General features: G+C 43.8%; 1 protein-coding gene across 2 annotated transcripts in view; it reads left to right on the top strand.

Annotated features, from left to right (window-relative positions):
- zbtb16a (zinc finger and BTB domain containing 16a) overlaps positions 1-20630 on the top strand; it is a 143566-nt gene that overhangs the window by 70736 nt on the left and 52200 nt on the right. For both annotated transcript variants that reach the window (XM_056408451.1, XM_056408455.1), the window contains exon 4: positions 18512-18598. In XM_056408451.1, coding sequence (XP_056264426.1) covers positions 18512-18598 — 87 coding nt within the window. The remainder of the gene's footprint in view (positions 1-18511; positions 18599-20630) is intronic.

Raw genomic sequence — 20630 nt, 5'->3', positions numbered from 1 at the left:
GAGCTGAAACTAATATCTGCTGGCGCAGCGCACAGACTGCATGTCTTTGAGTGCAGACTCCTTTTGCGTGAAAGAGATCGAAACCAGGTCGGGCGATCTTTTTATTTTTATTTTTTCGAAAATGTATTTCTTCATCCGTGGCTGTGATGCACTGCTCACTTATACAATCGTAATCGCCGAAATGGATATGAACGGTGGCTTGAAGATCTCCGGAAATATGTTTGTGAATGTGTGACGAATCTGGTGAGCGAGACAGAGCCCCGCTGCAGATGTTAAGAGAACACAACGCACGCGTAGGGAAACCAGTAGGTTTGAAAACCAGTAGGGGTGTAACACCGGCAACCAACACGGGTGCGTAACATAAAGATGTAACCATACAGGTTTGGTTGAGGCAACAGTGAAACTCAATGGCTCTGGGTTAGATGTCTCAATGTATAAAAGAGGCGTGTCCGTCAGTTTTATTTTTTCTTACCAAGCTATACTGATTTGCAGGCAGTCTTGCGGGCCATAGTTAAACTCAAACGGGCCGTTTCCGGCCCTCGGGCCGCTAGTTGAATAGGCCTGGCCTACACCATGAAATGCTGATCCGGGCGTATGACAGTATCACTGTCTATCTTTAAACAATGTCATAATGCCTGTACAATATGCGTTGACACAAAGCCAGATTAACTCATTTAAGAGGGAGTTTAATCTAAATATCCAATGGAAGTTTCAAAGAGAGCCTTTGATCAATGGGGTGTCCTCTAAATATGCAAAACACATCTCTGTGGGTTAAAGTGAAAGATGTAAAGAGTGCAAAGACACAATGAGTGCACCCAACAGCCCACAGCGCCAATACAGATGTTTCTGTCAAACTGTCACCCAGTTTAAGACTCACACAAGCCTTTAAAATGTTGCATAACATCCTATGTAATATCCATGATGTTTCCATCAGTTTGGTTGAATAAATCGGCTCCTTGAACATCAAAACCCAGATCGAGCTAAGGAAATAGAAAGCCCATGTAACATGTGTTGCCTGTGGCACAGTTTAACACGGATCATTAAAGTTTCATCTTCTCCAATGTTAAAACTTCAAGAGACGTCACTAAACCGAGTGAATCTTAACTTTGTTGGCGTTAACAATGCATGAATAATTGATGAGAATGAATCCTAAATGTCAAAACTAATTCAGCAGCATTGAAAGTTATTTCTAAGACCCAAATAATTTGTGCTTGATCTTTTCTAAAAGATTGCTATTTGGTATAATGCCATGGCTTCACAGCTCGGTGTGTTCACAATGTGATTCACGCCTGGAGATTTGAGAACGGAGTTGGATTTGAGAGACAACGTACACGACAAGATTGTTTCACAAGTACCCTGTTTACAAGCTACTTTTAAGCTAATAAGAAAGATCAGAATTACGTTGGGTAAATCATTTCACTGATAACTCGACAACAAAGTTAATGGCAGGAAAAGATGGTGAAAAAAAGGCCTACTTGGAGAGCAACTAGAGGACAGGCGAACCCTATGAACCTTACATTCACCATTTGGCCTATTTATGCCTCAGCTGATTGTATCAACACCACCATCGGCACTTCTAACCCCCCCCCCCCCCCCCAACACACACACACTTCCCTACTTTTGGCTGCCAGCCAAGAGCTGTCATTGCCTCTACTGTATCAGTTCTGCTGTATCTACAATATATCCAGCTAGCTGTGAGGAGACTCATGCAGAAAAGGATGGGTCTAAAGGGAGAAGAGGGTTGGCAGTGGTTTTCAGGTACAGTATGAAATAATAACATTATTAGTAATTACAATATTCAATACCTTTTAAGAATTAAGACTTTTTACTAAAGTGAACAGAATGTATGTGCAAAATCTGTCTCTCCTTGTCTGTTCTTTATTTAGGACTGTATGCCTCCATGCACATGTATTTCAACTTTATTGTAGCTCAAAAGGAAAGCAGCTGATGAAGGCAGCCAGAAAGCTGAGCGCAGGCTGTCATAAATGATAATTAATTGAATCTCAATGTCATCTCTGCTGTGGGTCTGGACAGAATCTGAGCATGGGGGGGATAATATCATCACACTGACACCAAATTTGTGGAAAAACAGATGACCTAATGGAAAAGAGTTAGTAACTGCTGTATGGTGTCATTTGGCAGATAACACAGGGTTGACGACTAAATGTTCTATTGTATTTGAGGTAAGTGTGTTCTCCTAAATAGTTCTTGTTGTGAGATTTCCATAATTGATCTGATTTTGCCCGTTTGAAGTCTGCTCTTATTATGTTTTATGTGGAAGATTTAATGGGATGAAAGAGGTTTTTGGAATCAAACCAACAAAACAAGTATATCAACCCATGCACCTGAGTGTAGTAAAAAAAAAAGAAGAAACTGCGTGTTTCAAGCATATTCCTGTTGTTTAGCCATTTGGATATCCTATCATCTGCAGTCTCAGCCTTGCCTCCTGTTGTTTCCGTTGGCTCAGCTCGTCCTCTTTCCGAAGTCGAACTGACTGCCATCAACATTAGTTTAACAATGTTCTACTCGTGTATCTTTACACTATGACATGGGAACATGCAGACACAGTAGGGACATGTAAACTTTTTTTTTTTAAACCTTATTTTCTGAATGATTTTTTTTTTTAAATGTACGTTGCATTGTTTTCAGACTTTGCACCACAGGGATTAAATCCCAGTCAACTGCAAGTTTACTTCTCCGCCGGTTCACACATTTCCCTCCTTGTATTCGTTGTCACAGTTTTACTACCTAGGTGATCTCGGTATTACCTCCTTTTCACTTGGGCCATGTGACTCCAGCTTTAATAAACTCAGCATTGCCTTTGACAATGTGTGACTTGAAAGCAGGAAATAATGGGCCCTAAACACTAAACCTGTACAGGTTATTGACCTGGGGAAAGGGAGGGAGAGTGTACGTGGGGGGTTACTCCTGCCATGATTTATGAACTCATGTGGCCATTTTGGTTCATTGGAGACAAAAAAACTGAACAGAGATGAGTTGACAGAAGCACAGTGAAAGTTTGTATCATGCAGAGGACAATAGTCACCCAAGCGCCTGACTAGAATGGTTACGCTAACAGGAAACATGGTGAATGCACTGTGTCCACCATGCAGGTTTTTAATGAGCAGGAGCTCTGTGTCTCCTGTTACAATGGTCAAAATTCCATGGACTTCCTTGATTTTTTTGCTTTGGTTTCATTCTCAAGTGTCGTCTTTTTGTTGTTGTTGTTTTGCCTGCTCCAGCAGCAGAAGAAGAAGAAAATAAAAATTGATAACAAGCATCGCTTCTGTGTCTCGAGTTGATGCTCCCACCTTAAACCTCGGCCCACCACCTGCAAACGACCCCCCCAAAAATTAGTTTTCCTGCCCCGATCCAGCAGCCATCTCATCCCTTCCTCTCTTGACCTATAAATGCATTTACAACACTGTAAAGGAGATGTCAATTGCTGGATTCCCAGCAGCTGGTTGGGCAACATGTCGTTGGTGGTCACATGGGGTAAGGGTTCAACTGCTGGTCAGAGTCTTGCTGTCGGTCTCTCTTCCCAGTGCACGTAGAATGCAGCCAACATTGTACAAAAGAAATCAGCATTCTGTCCTGCTAGTGGTGTTGCCTTAAGCGGAAGATGTCCATCTTTCCAACACTATGTTCCAGGGCAAGGTTTGTCAACTCCTGGCAAGCTAACAATACAATCGGCTATGGATATTCTTGGTCCCTAGCGGTTGAGGCAAGACTGGCCTCATAAAAAAGAATTATGCAAAGCATGCTATAATCTGCAAAAATCTATCTTTTCGAAGGTTTTTCTGAAAAAATTAGTTTACTGCTAAACACCAACACAATACATTGCAATGCAAACCCAGAACTACTGTGTGATTATTTCGGGTTTGTTTCAATAGTGCTCTGTTTCTTGTCAAATTGCTTTGGAAAACTACTTTTGAGTCTAGGAGCTGATTTCAAAGTCAAAGTCAAAGTCAGTTTTATTTGTCAATTTTCCATATGTGCAAACATACAGAAGATCGAAATTGCGTTTCTCTTCTGTCCAACATAAAGTGAATTGTGCAACATATAGACAACATAGAGTGCAAAAATAGTAAAAAACATGTGAACATATAGACAACATAAAGTGCATAGACAACATAAAGTGCAAAAATAGTAAGAAACATGTAAACATATAGACAACATAAATTGTGCTAGCAGCATTCAGACATGTGAGTCTGAAAGAGGACGTAGTGGGAGGATGGGGAGAGAGTTCAGCTTCCTGACCGCCTGGTGGATGAAGCTGTTGGACAGCCTGGCGGTGTGAGCCCGAGGCTCGGTACCTCCTCCCAGAGGGCAGGAGGCTGAAGAGACCGTGTGAGGGGTGGCAGGTGTCACTCACAATCGAGGTCGCTTTGCGGGTGAGGCGGGTGTTGTATATGTCCTGCAAGGATGGGAGGGGGGGGAGTGAGGCACCCATGATCCTTCCAGCTGCCTTCACTATGCGCTGCAGGGCGTTCCTGCTGTGGTCTGTGCAGCTTCCGTCCCACACAGTGATGCAGTTGGTCAGGATACTCTCGATGGTGCCGCGGTAGAAGGTGCACATGATGGATGGGGGGCTCCCTGCTTTCCTCAGTTTCCGGAGGAAGTAGAGGCGCCTCTGTGCTTTCTTTGCCAGCGATGTAGTGTTGGCTGTCCACGAGAGGTCCTCACTGATTTCCACCCCCAGGAATTTGGTGCTGCTGACCTGCTCAATGTCCGCACCGTTGATGGTCAGTGGTGGGTGATGGGTGTGGCCTTTCCGGAAGTCAACAACGATCTCTTTGGTCTTGCTGTTGTTGAGCAGGAGGTTGTTGGCTCCGCACCACGTGGTCAGAAGGTTGACCTCCCTCCTGTAGAGGGTCTCGTCATCCTTGGTGATGAGACCTATCAATGTTGTGTCATCTGCAAACTTGACCATGTGATTGGTGCTGTAGCTGGTTTTGCAGTCGTGAGTCAGCAAGGTGAAGAGCAGGGGACTGAGCACACAGCCCTGAGGGGCCCCTGTGCTGAGTGTGATGCTGCTCGAGGTGTTGTTGCCAACACGTACTGCTTGTGGCCTCTCACTCAGGAAGTCCAGCAGCCAGTTACACAGCGAGGTGTTGAGCCCCAGCTGGTCAAGTTTGCAGATTAGTTGTTGTGGGATGATTGTGTTGAATGCTGAGCTAAAGTCTATGAACAGCATTCTTACATAGGAGTCTTTTTGTCCAGGTGGGTGAGGGCTGGGTGGAGAGCAGAGCAGATTGCATCCTCCGTGGACCGTTTGGCCCGGTATGCAAACTGGAAAGGGTCCAGAGTGGGGGGGAGAATGGATTTGATATGCGACATGACTAGTCGTTCAAAGCACTTCATGATTATGGGGTCAGTGCCACTGGACGATAGTCGTTGAAGCAGGACGGAGTGGATTTCTTTGGCACAGGTATGATGGTGGTTACCTTGAAGCATGATGGAACAACAGCTTGTCTCAGAGAAGTATTAAAGACATCCGTGAAGACGTCCTTAAGCTCCTCTGCACAGTCCTTCAGCACACGACCAGGGATGTTGTCTGGACCTGTTGCCTTGTGGGTGTTGATAGACGAGAGAGTCCTCTTCACGCTGGCAGCAGACAGGCACAGAACCTGATCATGGGGAGGGGGCGGAGTCTTGTGTGGACGAGTGCTGTTCTGTGCTTCAAACCGGGCAAAGAAGCTGTTGAGGTTGTTTAGCAGAGAGATGTTGCTGTCGCAGTTCTGTGGCGTGGGTTTATAGTCTGTGATGGTCTGAATGCCCGCCACAGGCTGCGTGTGTCTCTGCTGTCTTTAAAGTGCCGGATTATCTTTTTTGTGTAGGAATTTTTTGCTTTCCTGATGCCGTGGGACAGGTTGGCTCTCGCTGTTTTCAGGTCCGTTTCGTCCCCAGCTCTGAAGACCCTATTTCTAGTCCTCAGCAGCCGATGGACTTCCCCTGTTAGCCACGGCTTCTGGTTAGCCCGAGTGGTGATGGTCTTTACATGGGTCACATCATCAATGCACTTGCTAATGTAAGAAGTAACAGTGTCTGTGTGGTCGTTGTAAGTGGCTGCCTGTTTAAACATTCCCCAGTCTGTTGAGTCAAAGCAGTCTTGGAGAGCGCAGGAGGCCACCTCTGGCCACACCCGTACCTGCTTCAGAACCGGTCTGGAGGCTTTCACTCTGGGTCTGTATGCTGGCATTAGCATGACGGTGATGTGGTCAGAGAGACCTATGTGGGGGAGGGGGGAGGCCTTGTACGCTCCTTTGTGGGTTGTGTAGACCAGATCCAAAATGTTGTCTCCTCTTGTAGGGAAATCAACATGCTGGTGTAGTTTGGGAAGGACAGTCTTAAGGTCTGCATGGTTGAAATCTCCAGCAACGATGGTGAAGCCGTCTGGGTGAGCCGTCTGTTGTTCGCTGATGGCCTGGTACAGTTCACAAAGTGCCGCATTTCTATCACTGTTGTTGGAGGTCGGGGGGATGTAAACAGCGACTAGCAGAATCGCCGTAAATTCCCTCGGCAGATAAAAAGGACGGCACCTTACGATCATAAACTCCGCCAGTGGTGAGCAGTGTCTACATACCACGGCAGCGTCCCGGCACCATGCGTCCCGGATGTAAACACATACCCCGCCGCCGCGAGTTTTCCCTCCATCAGCGAGGGCTCTGTCCGCTCGGTAGCATGTTAGCTGCTCCAGTCTCACAGCAGAGTCGGGATGTTGTCGTTTAGCCATGTTTCCGTGAAGATAAGCACACAGCAGTTCCTCACGTCTCGCTGCTCCGTCTGCAGCAGTCTAATGTGGTCCATTTTATTGTCCAAGGATCGCACATTAGCCATGATAATGGATGGTATGGCTGGACGAGTTGGCCTAGCCGCTAGACTAGCTCGGGTTCCTCCGCGTTTACCCCTCTTCTGCTTCCTCTCACAACGCTTGCGGCGCCTCCTTTCTGGGGGAGGAGTGGCAGTCGAGTCCGGTGTGGTCGGTGTGGTCGTGGGCCGGCGAAGTAATCCGTGCTCATGAGTGTTTCCGCTTGTTCAGCGTCCAGAGTGCCGTGTAGTTTGGTCCTGCCGATGGTTAACAGAACCTGGCGACTATATTTGGGTTCCGACGTAGACAGACGAGGCGAAGACGAACAATTTTTAGACGAACTTTTGCACAAACATTTAGAAACAGAACAAAACACCAAATGGTCAGGACAGAGAGGGGCCGCTGCGTCCGTGCGCGCCGCCATCTTGTCATGTTTCAGTCAGTAGAAACGGGAACATTCCCTAGCTTATGAAGAAATAAAAAACCTTAGATATGAGCTCAACGAGAAGAATTCAAAGAGCGAATCACAGGATAAAAATGTCAGGGTTTGAAAGAAGTTGCAGCAGCTTTTAAAGCCACACTTGCAAGATAATACTGTTGAAACCACTGTGACCTCACTTGACTTGTTCTTAACAGTGTTATCTGAACATGCTGTCAGTCAGAAGCAGAATGCACTCTCGTATCATGTTTGTCATTCTTCTGGTTGCTCTTCTGTGAGCCGATTACACATTAACTTACTGTAGTTGCTCGATAGTTCGATCTTGAACTGAATGGCAGGTCCCTCTGACCTCCCAGATTCAATTCTGATAACGGGTATGCCATTCATAATTGCTGCAAGATAACCTGTACTCCAAAGTGAAATCAAAATGTGTGCACTTAAAGGGAACTCCACGGATTTTACACATCAAAGTCTCTTTAGAAGTCTTGGAAAGTGTATGCGAGAGAAGTTGCATCAAGCCTTTTCTTTGGCCCAAGAGTGAGCTGCACAAAATCTGATGAAATTCGCTGACTCAAGTGATGTCACTTAATCAGACCTGTCGCGCGCTCCTCATCTCTGTTTGAGAGTTCTTCATTGTTGTCTCATTGTAGCCCAGATGCAGCATATTGTGTTTGCATTTACAGTCCTGTTATGCCGTCATTTGCTGCAATGACGTGTAGATTTTTCTGTTTAGGTTGGAGGAGGTGAAAGAAAATTGAAAATGCAAAGCCACTGCATTTAACAATTAAAGCGCTTTGGTTGTCGAAAATAAGCAGTCCATTTCATGTTTTTTAGTCATATTTTGCCTACTAAACACTCCCTGCACATCACTGCTAGTTAGCTTGAATTCCTTCTGAGAAGCTCATATTTTTAAGTGTTGACTTTGGTTGGTAAATTGGAGTACCGTGTGCTTTTTCCAATTGTCACTTTAGATTATTTCCGGGTAGTCAAGTTTTCAAAGCTGCACACTGCATTACCAAGCACTCGTTACATTTATTTAGATTTATTTATTTGTTTATACCGACTGAAAATCAAGTTAATCTAAAGTTTGGCTTAACCTGATCGAGGCCTTTTTAAAGACTTAAACTGCAGCAGGTCACTCATGTCGATGTATATTTCACCAGAAGCCCGCCCACCCACCCACCCCTGTCCAACCAGGGTCTATTAATACCAGGCCCAGAGGCTTGTGAGAAATGGTCCACTTTGGCATTTTAGAGCAGCCTAACTTACTTCCTGCCTCCTCACACCAGGAGAGCCCCCGGGTGGTTCCTCTTTGCATCCAGCTCTTGTTTCCTTCCTTGCACTTCTTCACACACATACACATAAACCCACATGTGCCCACAAATGCACACATCCACCAAAGGCCCTGAAGATATACTTGTGTCTGTGGCCTGCAGGAGCACACAGATTCATGTCAAAGCCTCATTTTCTCATCTCTTTTTCAAAACGGGGAGGGGGATTGAAAGCAAAGCTGAAAACACATGGCACCTTTCACCTCTAGGGGCAACCAGGGAGGAGGGGAGGCCAGGGTTTTGAGAGGGTGAGGGGAGTTTGGAAACACTTGGTGAGTGTCTGGCAATGGCAGGGTAATTGCTGTTACTGGACAGCTCGGCATGGCATATATGGTTGTGTGTTTTACCACCTCGTTTTCCTTTTGTCGCAATCATTCCTAGTAGTTATCTAAAATACTATTTTCTTTCCCATTTTTATTTTACTGACAAAGGGGATCTGACTGCTTAACGGTTTTATGTCACTGACCGTGGAGAGTCGCAAACAAAAGCCAACAGACAACAATACACTTTTGTTTTTAAACATGCTATTGTGAGCTCTTTTGTGCTATTTAAAAAAAAATCTAGTTACCATGACGTGGTTTCTGCAGTGAATCCAGTGTTTCTGATAGAAAATATGGCCAAATTAAACTTAGAATGACTTGGTACTAGATGAAAAGTAATTGGATCACCAGAGGTATGACAATTTATCCTATCATGAATATATTTGCCAAATACTATGACAATCAATCAGAGAGTTCCGAGACATTTCCCTCTAAACCCAAAAATATCAACTTCATGGAGTTTATTAGTATTCCTTCTGTGAGGACAATGAATATCTGCATTTAATGTCATGGCAACTCATATGTTACTCCAGTAGACATTAAACTTTGTTTTAAAGTCCCATCACGATAAGGTCTCTCGTAAATATTTGTTTTGAGAGATAAGACACTGCTATCTATATTTCACCAGTTGTCTTTAAAGCCTCATGCTACCCAATGCTACATTAACAGTAATCTGATTGTATTTCAAAAATAATAATAAGTTATGGCGGTGTATGCTAGTAGAAGGGTTTTAAATGGTGCATGAGTGTTTGTCTCCATTCGTGTCAGTGCACATTTAAAACCAGGTTTCTCTGACGTCAAGCCTGTTTGAAAGTAAGGAGGACAGGCGAGAGAGAGGTAGACGAGAGGAAGGGAGTGCAGGAAAAGAGTGAGGAGGAGGAGGAGGGGTGCATGTGTGGACTGAGATGCCCTCGATCTCCCAGGGGGCAAAAGCTCTGGAAATGGCTGCGCCGTTGAAAGAAAGTAAGGCAAAGGCGAGGGAGAAACAAACAGTACAAAAGAACAGGGAACAGTCGGGTCAGGAAACTGTCTGTGACCTACTGGACAAACAAATTGGTTTGCAGGCAAAATGGATTAAGAGGTTGAGTTGGGCACAAAAAACTAAACAAGGGTGACTGATGTTGCAATGTGAACTCATCCATTTTGAAGTGTGTGTGGTGGGGTGGGGGGGGTGGGGGCTAAATTTAGAAGCCTGTGTGTGTGTGAGAGAAGGCGAACGCTCTGCAAGTCAATATTTGTCTGCTTTGCCACGTCCCTAGACATCCCATTCGGCGCAACAGACCGTAAAGCTGTCAAATGCGACCTGAATATTCTCTGTCTTCATCTGTTTCCTCCTTTTTCTCTCCCCTCCCTCCCTGCCGCCTCTTCTGCATGCTCTCTTTCACTTCCCTTTGATTTCTTTTTCCACTCCGTCGATAACAATATCATCCGGTGCAAACATGTCTACCCCCCCTCACAGAATGGCAAGATTATGTCCTCTTATCTGCGCCGCTGTGTTTGCTCACACCATAAAGTAATTTCTGCTCGTGCGAGTCTTGTCTGACCGACATTCAGTGTGTTTACATGATGGTATAATTCTAATCTTGCTTTAGTCGGGCTATGCTATCTTTTGGGGGATCTGCTGTTATCCCAATATACATGGCAGTGAGTAATTCGAATCATTGGCCGAAAGCATGTCATATCCGATACGATAGGCGGCGCTGTTTTCATTACAACTCGTGGTGATACAGCCATTTCCGCTTGACCTCTTCACCACTACCACCAACAACAACAACATCAACATTTCGAGAAAGATGGCGAACAGAGAGCAAGGCGAAGCTACATCCCTCTACTATTCTTGCATGATGTTAATAGGAGTACAGTGAATGCAAATGGCGCTATTGGCGTTGTTTGTTTGTTTTCTGCCGGCCAGGCTCCCGGCAGTGACAACTTATCGTCTCTTTCGACTTCCGGGTCACGACATGGGAGGGAGGGGGGAGGAGGGCGGCGGGATCTCAAGCATGCCGCGATAGTCAAATTATCAACCGGATCGGATCGAGTTATCCAGGGGTGTTAATCGGATCGTAGTCGGACCGCACATAGTCGAACAAAGGTGTTTACATGAAACGGATAATTCGATTTCAGTCCGACTAAGCCAGTTTTTCGAATGCATGTAAACACGGTCACTGAAACCAGCGCATCTTTTATAGTTGTCCTGCGATATCATCTCCATAATGCATAATCTGTGTTCCACGTGCAGCTACTTTGTGTCTGCCTCGTACACTTTGATTGCAATTGTCCTGTGAGGTTCCTTTACTACTAAAAAGCTGCTACCGCCTCCTGTCCCGTGCATTTCTATGAGCTCAGATCAACCAAAGCTAAATCACATGGTGACTATCTTGAAAAAGAAAGAAAGAAAGAAAGGAAACCGTTTTAACAAATCCAATTCAGCTGCTTTATGATCTCCGCCAGGGGATTATGTATTCAGTCTGGTGTTTGCTCACGCGTGCATCCGATTGTCTGTTTCTCTATCCAGTGCGTCTCACGTACTACCTTATATTCATTGTGCTAATTTATGACTTCACAGTTATTCAAAACATCGACGACATGTTTTGTCAACAGTTTTTTTTATTCATTTATACATTTATATTAACAGATATTTAAACGTTGTGTGAATTATCTTGCTGAAACAACACTTAAAACTCTTTACAAATTCTGAGACACTGTCTTATGATGGCTAAGTTGCCCTGTTTTTGATGAAATCTATATTCATCCAAGATATATATATATATATATATATATATATATATATATATATATATATATATATATATATATATTCTGTCGTGATCATGTCAGATGTTGATCTAAGGCACCTCCTGCATGTTGCCATCTGTCGCATGCTTCCTGGTACACATTCCCATTTATGTCAGCTAAAAACATATTTTCTAAAAGTTATATATACAAAAGGTGGTAAAATGACTGTAGATGGATGTACCCCATTGCATCCCAAAATAGGAACCCTCGATTGTGCCTAGTTGCGGTGACTTATTGCAAACTCATCCTGTGTGTATGTGTTTGTGTGTTTTATTATTCTGAGAGGCAGCTTGGCGCGGGCCCAGTCTTCTCTGAGCCTTGCTAAAAAACGTGCTGGGAGCATGGCGGTACACGCCTCCTCCACCACAGGGTACAGGCAGTACCGCGGCCTGTCCTCTTCCAACTGGCAGCCTCTGTGCTGCTGTACCACTGATAAGGGGCTGGTGTAAATAAAACTGTACGGCACGCCTCATTATAACCCCGAAGTTAAAGCGAGGGAAGGAGAAGGGAATGAGAGAGTGTGAGGCGTCTGTGCTCATTGTTCTGATGGCATACTGTGAATGTGTGTGTACTTGTTTGGCTATTTGTATATGAAGCCAGATTGACTTTCAGACGTATGAATGATTTTGATACTTTTCATTTCATGTCGCCGTTATTGAAAGATCGAGGACGTGAGCGTGGCGGAGACGCAGGAAATGTTTTTTCATGGTTATGAGTGTGTGTGTGTGTGTGTGTGTGTGTGTGTGTGTGTGTGTGTGTGTGTGTGTGTGTGTGTGTGTGTGTGTGTGTGTGTGTGTGTGTGTGTGTGTGTGTGTGTGTGTGTGTGTGTGTGTGTGTGTGTGTGTGTGTGTGTGTGTGTGTGTGTGTGTGTGTGTGTGTGTGTGTGTGTGTGTGTGTGTGTGTGTGTGTGTGTGTTGAGAGTACTGTCTTCCGTAAGCCATTGATGTAGGCTCAGTGAAAAGCCAGGCTATGTTTTTGTTGGTAACTGCGCTTGTCTACCTCCCTCACAGACACACGGACGCACGTAGGTTCTCTCTCCTTAATCTGTCTGTCTGCCCCTCTCCTGCTCTGTTTACACTCTCGAAAACCACTGAGTGTGATATTGGCCGGCCATCGACAGATACACTGTAATTTAATTTCCCATTTAGCCTCCCTGACCCCTGAGAACGGATCATTCAGCCTCTTCCTGCAGAAATAACAGGCAATACAGTCAACAGTGTCCTACCCTGCGAGAGCCGAGGCTGCACAGGAATTGGAGTGTGTGTGTATTGGGGGGGGGGGGGGGACTGAACTGAAGCTTTTGTTATGTCAAGGTAACCGTTACATCCACACATGCCATCAGAATTCCAGTCATCCACGACTTGTTTTGAATGTTTGACTTTTATTTAGGTCAGTATGGCCAGTGTTTTTTTGAGGAAATGTGTGACTCTGGAAATTTGACACTGGGACAGTTTATTTTTCTTACTTAATTCTAACGATTTAACTTAATTTTTTGTGACACGTTGTTGGTTGGACACTTTGTACAAATTCTCATCAAAGTAAAATACTGCATTCTGTAAATTCTATACATTTCAAGCCTGTTTCATGCAAAATACAAATATCATATATATATCGGATATATAAATGATCTCCAGTAAACAATGTTGTTGTCAGCGTATCCACTGCAGCAAGAAATGCACACTGACAGTTTATGATCAAGTTTCAGTCCACTAGAGAATGACCACAGCTGATCCAAAGATGCTGAAACATTTTATGATAAGAAATTAAAGGTAGATTCTCGAGGTTGTCTGCAGTAAAGAGATACAGATGGTTGTCATTGTGTTTCATACACATCAGCGCTGTTAACCATGTTGAATTCAACATGGTCATGTGTTACAGCAGGCTCATTCTCTTGGAACAGTGGAGCTCTGTTGTTGACCCTTTCCACAATGAGGAAGCTCTTAGACAGGTTTTTGTGTGTGTAATGGATGCTAAATAGTGTCATGCCATCTCCTGCAAGTGAGACCATATGACAACGGATGTTGATAACTATATTGCAGGAAATGGAAGGTATTTGCACGACTTTGCTGAATTCCAATAAACTTGCACATTCAATGATTTATTTTTCTTTGCATTTTGACATCTATGTCAGTAACATGTTGGCATAGCTGGCAAAACAAGATCATTTAATGGGGAGATCGACAGTGTCATCAGACTATAAAATGAAGTAGTCAAAGAAGAAGCAGAGGCGTTTCTTCATCTCCTGTGCAGGATGACATGTTTGAATTGCCTCCTTTCAACATGTTGGCCTACTTTTGTGCATGTCGATTTAAGCAAAGACAGACTCTCTAACACTTATGTTTAATTCTGCGATTGTCTTTGATAAAAGATTCTATTTAGCCTGCAATCCCCAAGGGGGTGGGGGGGGACATCTGTTGCAAATTTAGCATTTATGCTCTACCTGCGAAAGGAGGTTGGAACAACAAGTGAGAAGTCTTGAGTGTGGGCACACTGTCACAAAAACAATATTTAGTCTTCCACAGGAGGCACAGGAAAGCAGGAACCCAAACAAACGGGGCCTTTCTCTGCATTTCACAAGTTCTTTTGAATGAGAAGAGCTTCTGAATGGTGGCATTATGAGATCACATAGCCGACGCATACCCCCCCCCCCCCCCCCGTCCTCGTCTCTGCGTCGCAACGCTGACGATGGTTTGCTTTTTCACATTCAGATTCCATGCACACATGCAATGAGTGTAACAGCAAATAGTACAATGCACCATTGCACACCGCATTATTTAGGGAAATGGGAGAATGAGCACTTAGTATGTCAGGGGAAATTACAGGCGAGGGAATGCACCATCACTTCCCCGTGAGGCCTGCTCAGTGGGCTAATCCACAATCCTCATCACATCTCCATGGTGAAATGTCGCCTGCTTTAGGGGACGGTAACTTTACGTGAAACACTCTTGCTTAATGCCAAGGAAGTGGTGCGAGTACGTGGACTCGACTAGACCAACCGGTTTTTTTTGTTTTATTTAAAGAGACCATAGAGTACCAAAGAGATTTACAAGTTGAACAAAAATGTGAATGATGGCATTGTTGCACCGTGAGATGGGGCTCCCATGTCACATGATTGCAACCAGCTGACTCGGGCCACTCTTTTCTAAGCTGTGTGATTTTAGACGTTGAAAACTTGAAAAGGTAATTTCCTTAAACTTAGTGTTGCTACTTCAACAAAGAACGAAGCCCTCTTAAAAGAAGAAGAACACTGTAAAACCTAAAAAAGGATGATGTAAAATTGCACAAGTTGCCCTTTAAGGAAGCAAAGCAACCCGATATGAACCGTTGTACTACTTGGCATACACTCACAGCTACAGTCAAATCAACAGCAACTCTAACGAATCTAACTCTAAAAATCTGCACAACACTAGCTTTTAAAAAGTTAACAACGGTAAATACTCGGGGCAGTTATATTACTCTTTACTGCAAGGCTTTGCAGGAAGTTTACTTGATTGGCAGTGAGCCTTGTTCTCGTTTACAGCCCTTTTTTATGAAAAAACTGAGGTCCACTGCGCTGCAACAACAGTTGTGCAATATTTCAGAGGGGGAAGCGAAAAGGGAAGCGGCTTTAGTGGTATGTGGCACCTGATCACGGCCCCATCCCCACCTCCTAACACACACACACACACACACACACTCAGCATGGGTTGTGCAACTTGTATTATGTCAGCTAAAGGCTATCTGTGGCAATGTGGCACACTAACAGTGTAGACTACCATTTCGAGATTCCTTGAGATTTAGTCTTTTTTCATTTTGTGATCGTTCATTTTTATTTACTTCACATTATCTTTTGAGCTTTCGTTCATTTCCGATGAATGGCAGGGAAGTGCTGATATTTAATCTTTGTTTTGTGCAAAAGGAATACTCACTGAATGAAATCAAAGATCAGGTGTAGTTCAAGGATTAAATTAAGTGCTTTGAGATCCTACAGTTTAAGTTTGAGTGGGCCCCTGAGTGAGTGGGGTTTTAATGTTCACAGATTATTTAAAACACACGTGACAAGAGTTACAGCTGATGTCTAGTGTGTGTGTCCCCTGTCCCGGTTACACCGTCTCTCCTAACTAACAACTTCACCCTCCTGCGATCAAAGGGGCCTCAAGATTTATCACTTTAATTTGGCAGTGAAAATGGCTGATGGCGGCTGTTACCAAGAAGAGGGCCCCCTGTTAGCACTTAGAAGGCTAACTAGAGTGACGGGCATCTGGCTGGGTGGCTGCCTGCCTGTGTGTACCCTGGGTTCCTCCCCCATTTGCCCCACCGTGACCCCACACAACTCCATTCTCCTTGAAGCAAGGCACCATGCAGGCATTTCCTGACAATTTATGTCCTTGTGCCACAAGCGGGGGCATGCCCTGCACTAAAATCCTATCCCTGGCCCTTATAGCACACGCGTCTTGGCCCCCCAGAAGAATGGTCGTAGTGTTGCACCACTGTCTGCGAGGCATTACTGCTAATGTTATGCTGATTTACTACAAATCAACTCTCTGTTTCAATCCTGCAAACCATAGTTGTGAACTTGTTTTTCTTACCTTCCAGGCAGCCATTGGTGTCCATTTCTTGTTTTAAACCAGAGTCGATTTTCTGAGCATAAATGCTCTTTTCCAGGAACACTTAGTGACACATTCGCACAGTTGTACGTATTCACACCTGGAAGTAACCCAGTAAAATCACAGTTTGATTTGATAGCCACTGAGGAGCCCACCTGGGGCAGCTTGCTTAATTGCCCCTGCCCAGGGGCACCTCAGTGGTGGTAGTAAAGAAAGGGAAATAGTCAATTGAAAGCTACTTGACATATTTCTTACTTTCAAAAAAAAAAAATGGGTATTTAAAAAATATATATATATATATGAAGTTAAAAAACAACATGAATGTGTATTGATCACTGGAATTCGTCTATAAATAGCACATGCATTGTATTGATTGTCATAAAATGGCCCGATGCAAGGGCAATCAATGAGATGAAATCAATATCATGGACGGAGTCCCATGCAGTTGGGCAGAGCACCAGCAGCATGTAAAAAAATATATAATTACAGTGTATCCAACAATGATGAATCAGGGAGTTAAAGAAGCAACAGAGGGGCTATGTGATTAATGCAAATTAGAGACATCAGTGGGTGTGTTGGGGGATTCTGTCTACATCTCCAGTGCATGTCTTGTTCTCCAAAGGTTAAGTGGCTGCTTTTGCCAGCTAATTCAGCCATATGCTCATCTGTGCATTTGACACTGGCACGCCATACGCTCGCTCACACTACAAATTATGCCTCTTGAATATGCAGCCAATTAAAAAGGACATTGCTCACCAGCTCAGTCTATTGAGCCTAAAGCTGTTAAATGGAGATAAATCTTGTGATATCGCAGAAAAATCTAAGGTGTGCTGTTTGTAAAGGTTGCATCGCTGGGGCTTATGCTCTAGTCACGCTCACTTGTGCAGCCTACCAGCTTCTGCATAACTTGTTGCATAAGCGCTCCACTGGCAGGCACACTCTGTCAAGTACGGTCTTGGGTCATTTCTGCTTTTGGTAGGGCTTATTACAGTACAGGCCGTTCCCTAATGTCACTGTGGTTGCAAAACCACACGAGCCATCTCTCCCTGACTTTTTTTCCTCCCTGTCATCTAAGAATTGGCTTCCTGTTTTCATTGTGTTCTCTCTGTGGAGGTGTCGTAACCCAGGAGAACGTGCCAAGAACAAATCGAGGTCTGGTCGGGAGAGATCGCTCTGTGCTTGCACTGGAAACGGACACGCACACCCGCACACACACATCCACCCCATGTTTAGAACACACATCCAGATGTTAAATGTGTGTGTGTGTGTGTGTGTGTGTGTGGGCATGTCTATTTGATGTGTGATGTGTATGGCATGTACTGTGATTGCTGCCAAGCCATAAAAAGTTGTTTGCCTGGGCCTGATCTGATGTGTCTTTCAACAGAACCCTGTACTGTATTTGTGCATGCCAGTCTCTCCTTTTATTGTTGTACAAGGTTGTACACATTCATACAAAGAGCAATCCAGGTCATACAGTAGTATGACCTGGATTGCCCTGCTCTTTGTTTGTAGCCCCTGAGTGCAAGGGCTACACACAAAGAATGCGGTGCAACTAAAGTGGGAGAGGACTCAACAATAACTTTATGGCTTTAAATGAAAGAGCAGGAACGTATCAGCCGTGCTTATTAAGCCGACACAAAAATACACACTGTTGTAATTAGTTTGACAGATTCGCCTTCACGGAGCAAATATTCATGAAGTATTTGCATATGCAAACATAACTTTTCTTATATTTGGAGCTGAATCTCACAGATATGAAGGCAGACAGTTTAAATCATCAAAGTATGAAGCTAAATGTAGGCTAAATTATACATTAAAAAAATGCCTATTTATCAATGAAATAGTGAAACATCTTAATTACATTTTTTTGTTAAAGGTTAAGAGGAAAAGAACATTATACTACTTTTTATTATTGATTTTATTGGTGGTTAAAGATTTCAACCTGATTTAGTTGTAGCTACTCTATCTAAAGGTTTACAAATCAAAACACTTTTTTCACTGTATGTCTTAAAAGTTGTTTTCAGAATATGTTGGAATATGTTTACCTTGCAGAGTGTTATGGTTGCTTTCTGTAGCTTAAACTAGACAGTTTCAATAGATTTTTTTAATGAAATTAATTGAAGCACCACCTTTACTTTAAGATTCATTTTTTTTTCTCCATTTGTAAAAAAAATTCCAAATGTGTTTGTGAATGTGTAATAAGTCTCCACGCTCTTGTTTTTGTGCAGCTGGTGAGAAGGCCATAGTTTGTGACCAGTGTGGCGCCCAGTTCCAAACGGAGGAATCCCTGGAGTCTCATCGGAAGGTCCACACCGGTATGAACACACACATATCCAGACATCTTGAAACCTTAATATAGCATATTGTGGTGGGACAGTCACTGAGTTCTGTAATTTACATGAATTTGAGAACCAATTGTAATCACATTGAATCATCAGGACCCATTCACACATTCAATCTGTTTGTATATTTGTGCAAATCAGCTTGCAACGTTGTGGTGCGTAGAGGCTCACTCAGCCCTCTCTGGCTTACTGGAGCCATGGATTGACAGATAGATCACATCATCTTGGATTAGTCCCATTCGCCCTAAATCAAGACAGACCCAACAGTAATCAGCAAACTGGGAAAACTTGGCTGGCTGATGTTGTTTATCAGTCGGCGGCTATGAAGATGGGGAGATGAGGACAATCTAGGTGCCAAGATGTAAATTGGAAATAAGTAAATCCCTGTTCAGCAGATGTGTGATAGCCCACAACAGCTTCACTACTGGTGATAAACTCTTTAATTTGGGTGAAAGGAGTGTCTCAGATTTCCACCTTTGTCACCAAGATTGCGTGCTTGGGACAAACGTTTGTGTTGGAGTGTTCTGTTTGTTAGTCCTTTTGGTTTCCCTTAGTTGTATTTATCCTTTGCTATGGGTCAGATTTGGACTCTACATCCAACATGCTGTCATACATACTACTGCTGATAGGATGTTGATAGATAATTATGTCCCATAATGTAACACACTATGGGAAGGTTTCTTCCCTTTTTTCCCTGTGAAAGTTTTCTTCTATTTTTTGGGAGTTTTTCCTGATCAGATGTGAGGTCCTGGGACAGATATCGTATGTGTACAGATTGTAAAGCCCTCTGAGGCAAATTTGTGATATTGGGCTATACAAAATAAACTGAACTGTATTTAATTGAATTGAACTAAAGATATAGGTAGTTGAGATGTAGGAAATGTATTAGTTTCCTTTAAACTGACATATGGCAGCATCAACAAATGCATTTGTCTATACTAGTTTAGACTTGGTATTGTTAGTATGGCACTGGAATATTCTGTAAAATTTAATTGTATTGTGAAGTATTTATTACAGTATTGTAATGCTTAAGCAGTGTTAGTACAACATTTTGATAAACAGTCTGTTCCATTTTACTATACAATGAGTGGAAATTCTGCTTTAAGCGTAGTGCCAGAGGAAAAGCCACAGGATCTCTTGAGTTCAATAGGATTCATCCTCTGGCGAGCATGAATATGTCCACAGAAAATCTAATGGCAGTGCCTGTTAGTTTGTGATCTTTTTTTAAGAGTGTAGGACCCTGGAGAAAAGACCAATTTGTGTGTCCAAAATGAAAACTGTTCATCCTCTGCGAAGCATGAACATGATAACCCCCATGGCCCTATCGCCTAGCAGATTTAGATTTTCTTTTTAAACATTTTTTTTTACTTTGGTCTATTAGAGGAAAGGTCATGGGGGCAACCACTAATTGATCCACATAGCCATTCTTTAGCTCCTCCATGTCAACCAAAATTGGATCGGGGAGGGGGGAGAGGGCACATTCAAGCCAGAACCTTATCGCCAAAATAGCCACACATCATCATCATTATCATCATCTTGTGTTGTGTCCTTCATCTAAAGCCGTGACCTTTTAGGCTCCCAGTAGCAGCTCCCATTGCGTGACTCCACTTATTCATTGCATCCCCTCATGCCTGCCCCCCGCCCCCGCCCCCTCCCCAACATTTGAGAAGGGAAGGTGGGGCAGTGTAGTCTGGATATGAGGGGTTACTCCTGAGGGGCTTGCCCTCAGCCAATCAGCTCTATGGAGGTAGAGAAAGGTTAAATGAGGCTAATGATCCAACAGCCATAACAGCGGAAAAGAGCACTCTAAATATAGGCATTCCAGTCTGGAACGAATGGTAGTGGTTGGGGGTGGGGGGGACGGTGAACGCAGCCAGGGCCAGACATGTCTTACTGCCAGACAACTGGCGCAGCAGTAATAGTATCGTAATCATCCATGTGTTGAGCCCTTCGGAGGGATCAATCTGAAAAAAGGGTTCTGGCGAAATATGACAGGGCACTTTCA

This window comes from Pseudoliparis swirei, chromosome 3, assembly GCF_029220125.1.
Source record: "Pseudoliparis swirei isolate HS2019 ecotype Mariana Trench chromosome 3, NWPU_hadal_v1, whole genome shotgun sequence".
Taxonomy (NCBI): Eukaryota; Metazoa; Chordata; class Actinopteri; order Perciformes; family Liparidae; genus Pseudoliparis; species Pseudoliparis swirei.
The sequence above is the reverse complement of the archived record's forward strand: the minus strand, read 5'-3'. Positions and strand labels throughout refer to the sequence as shown.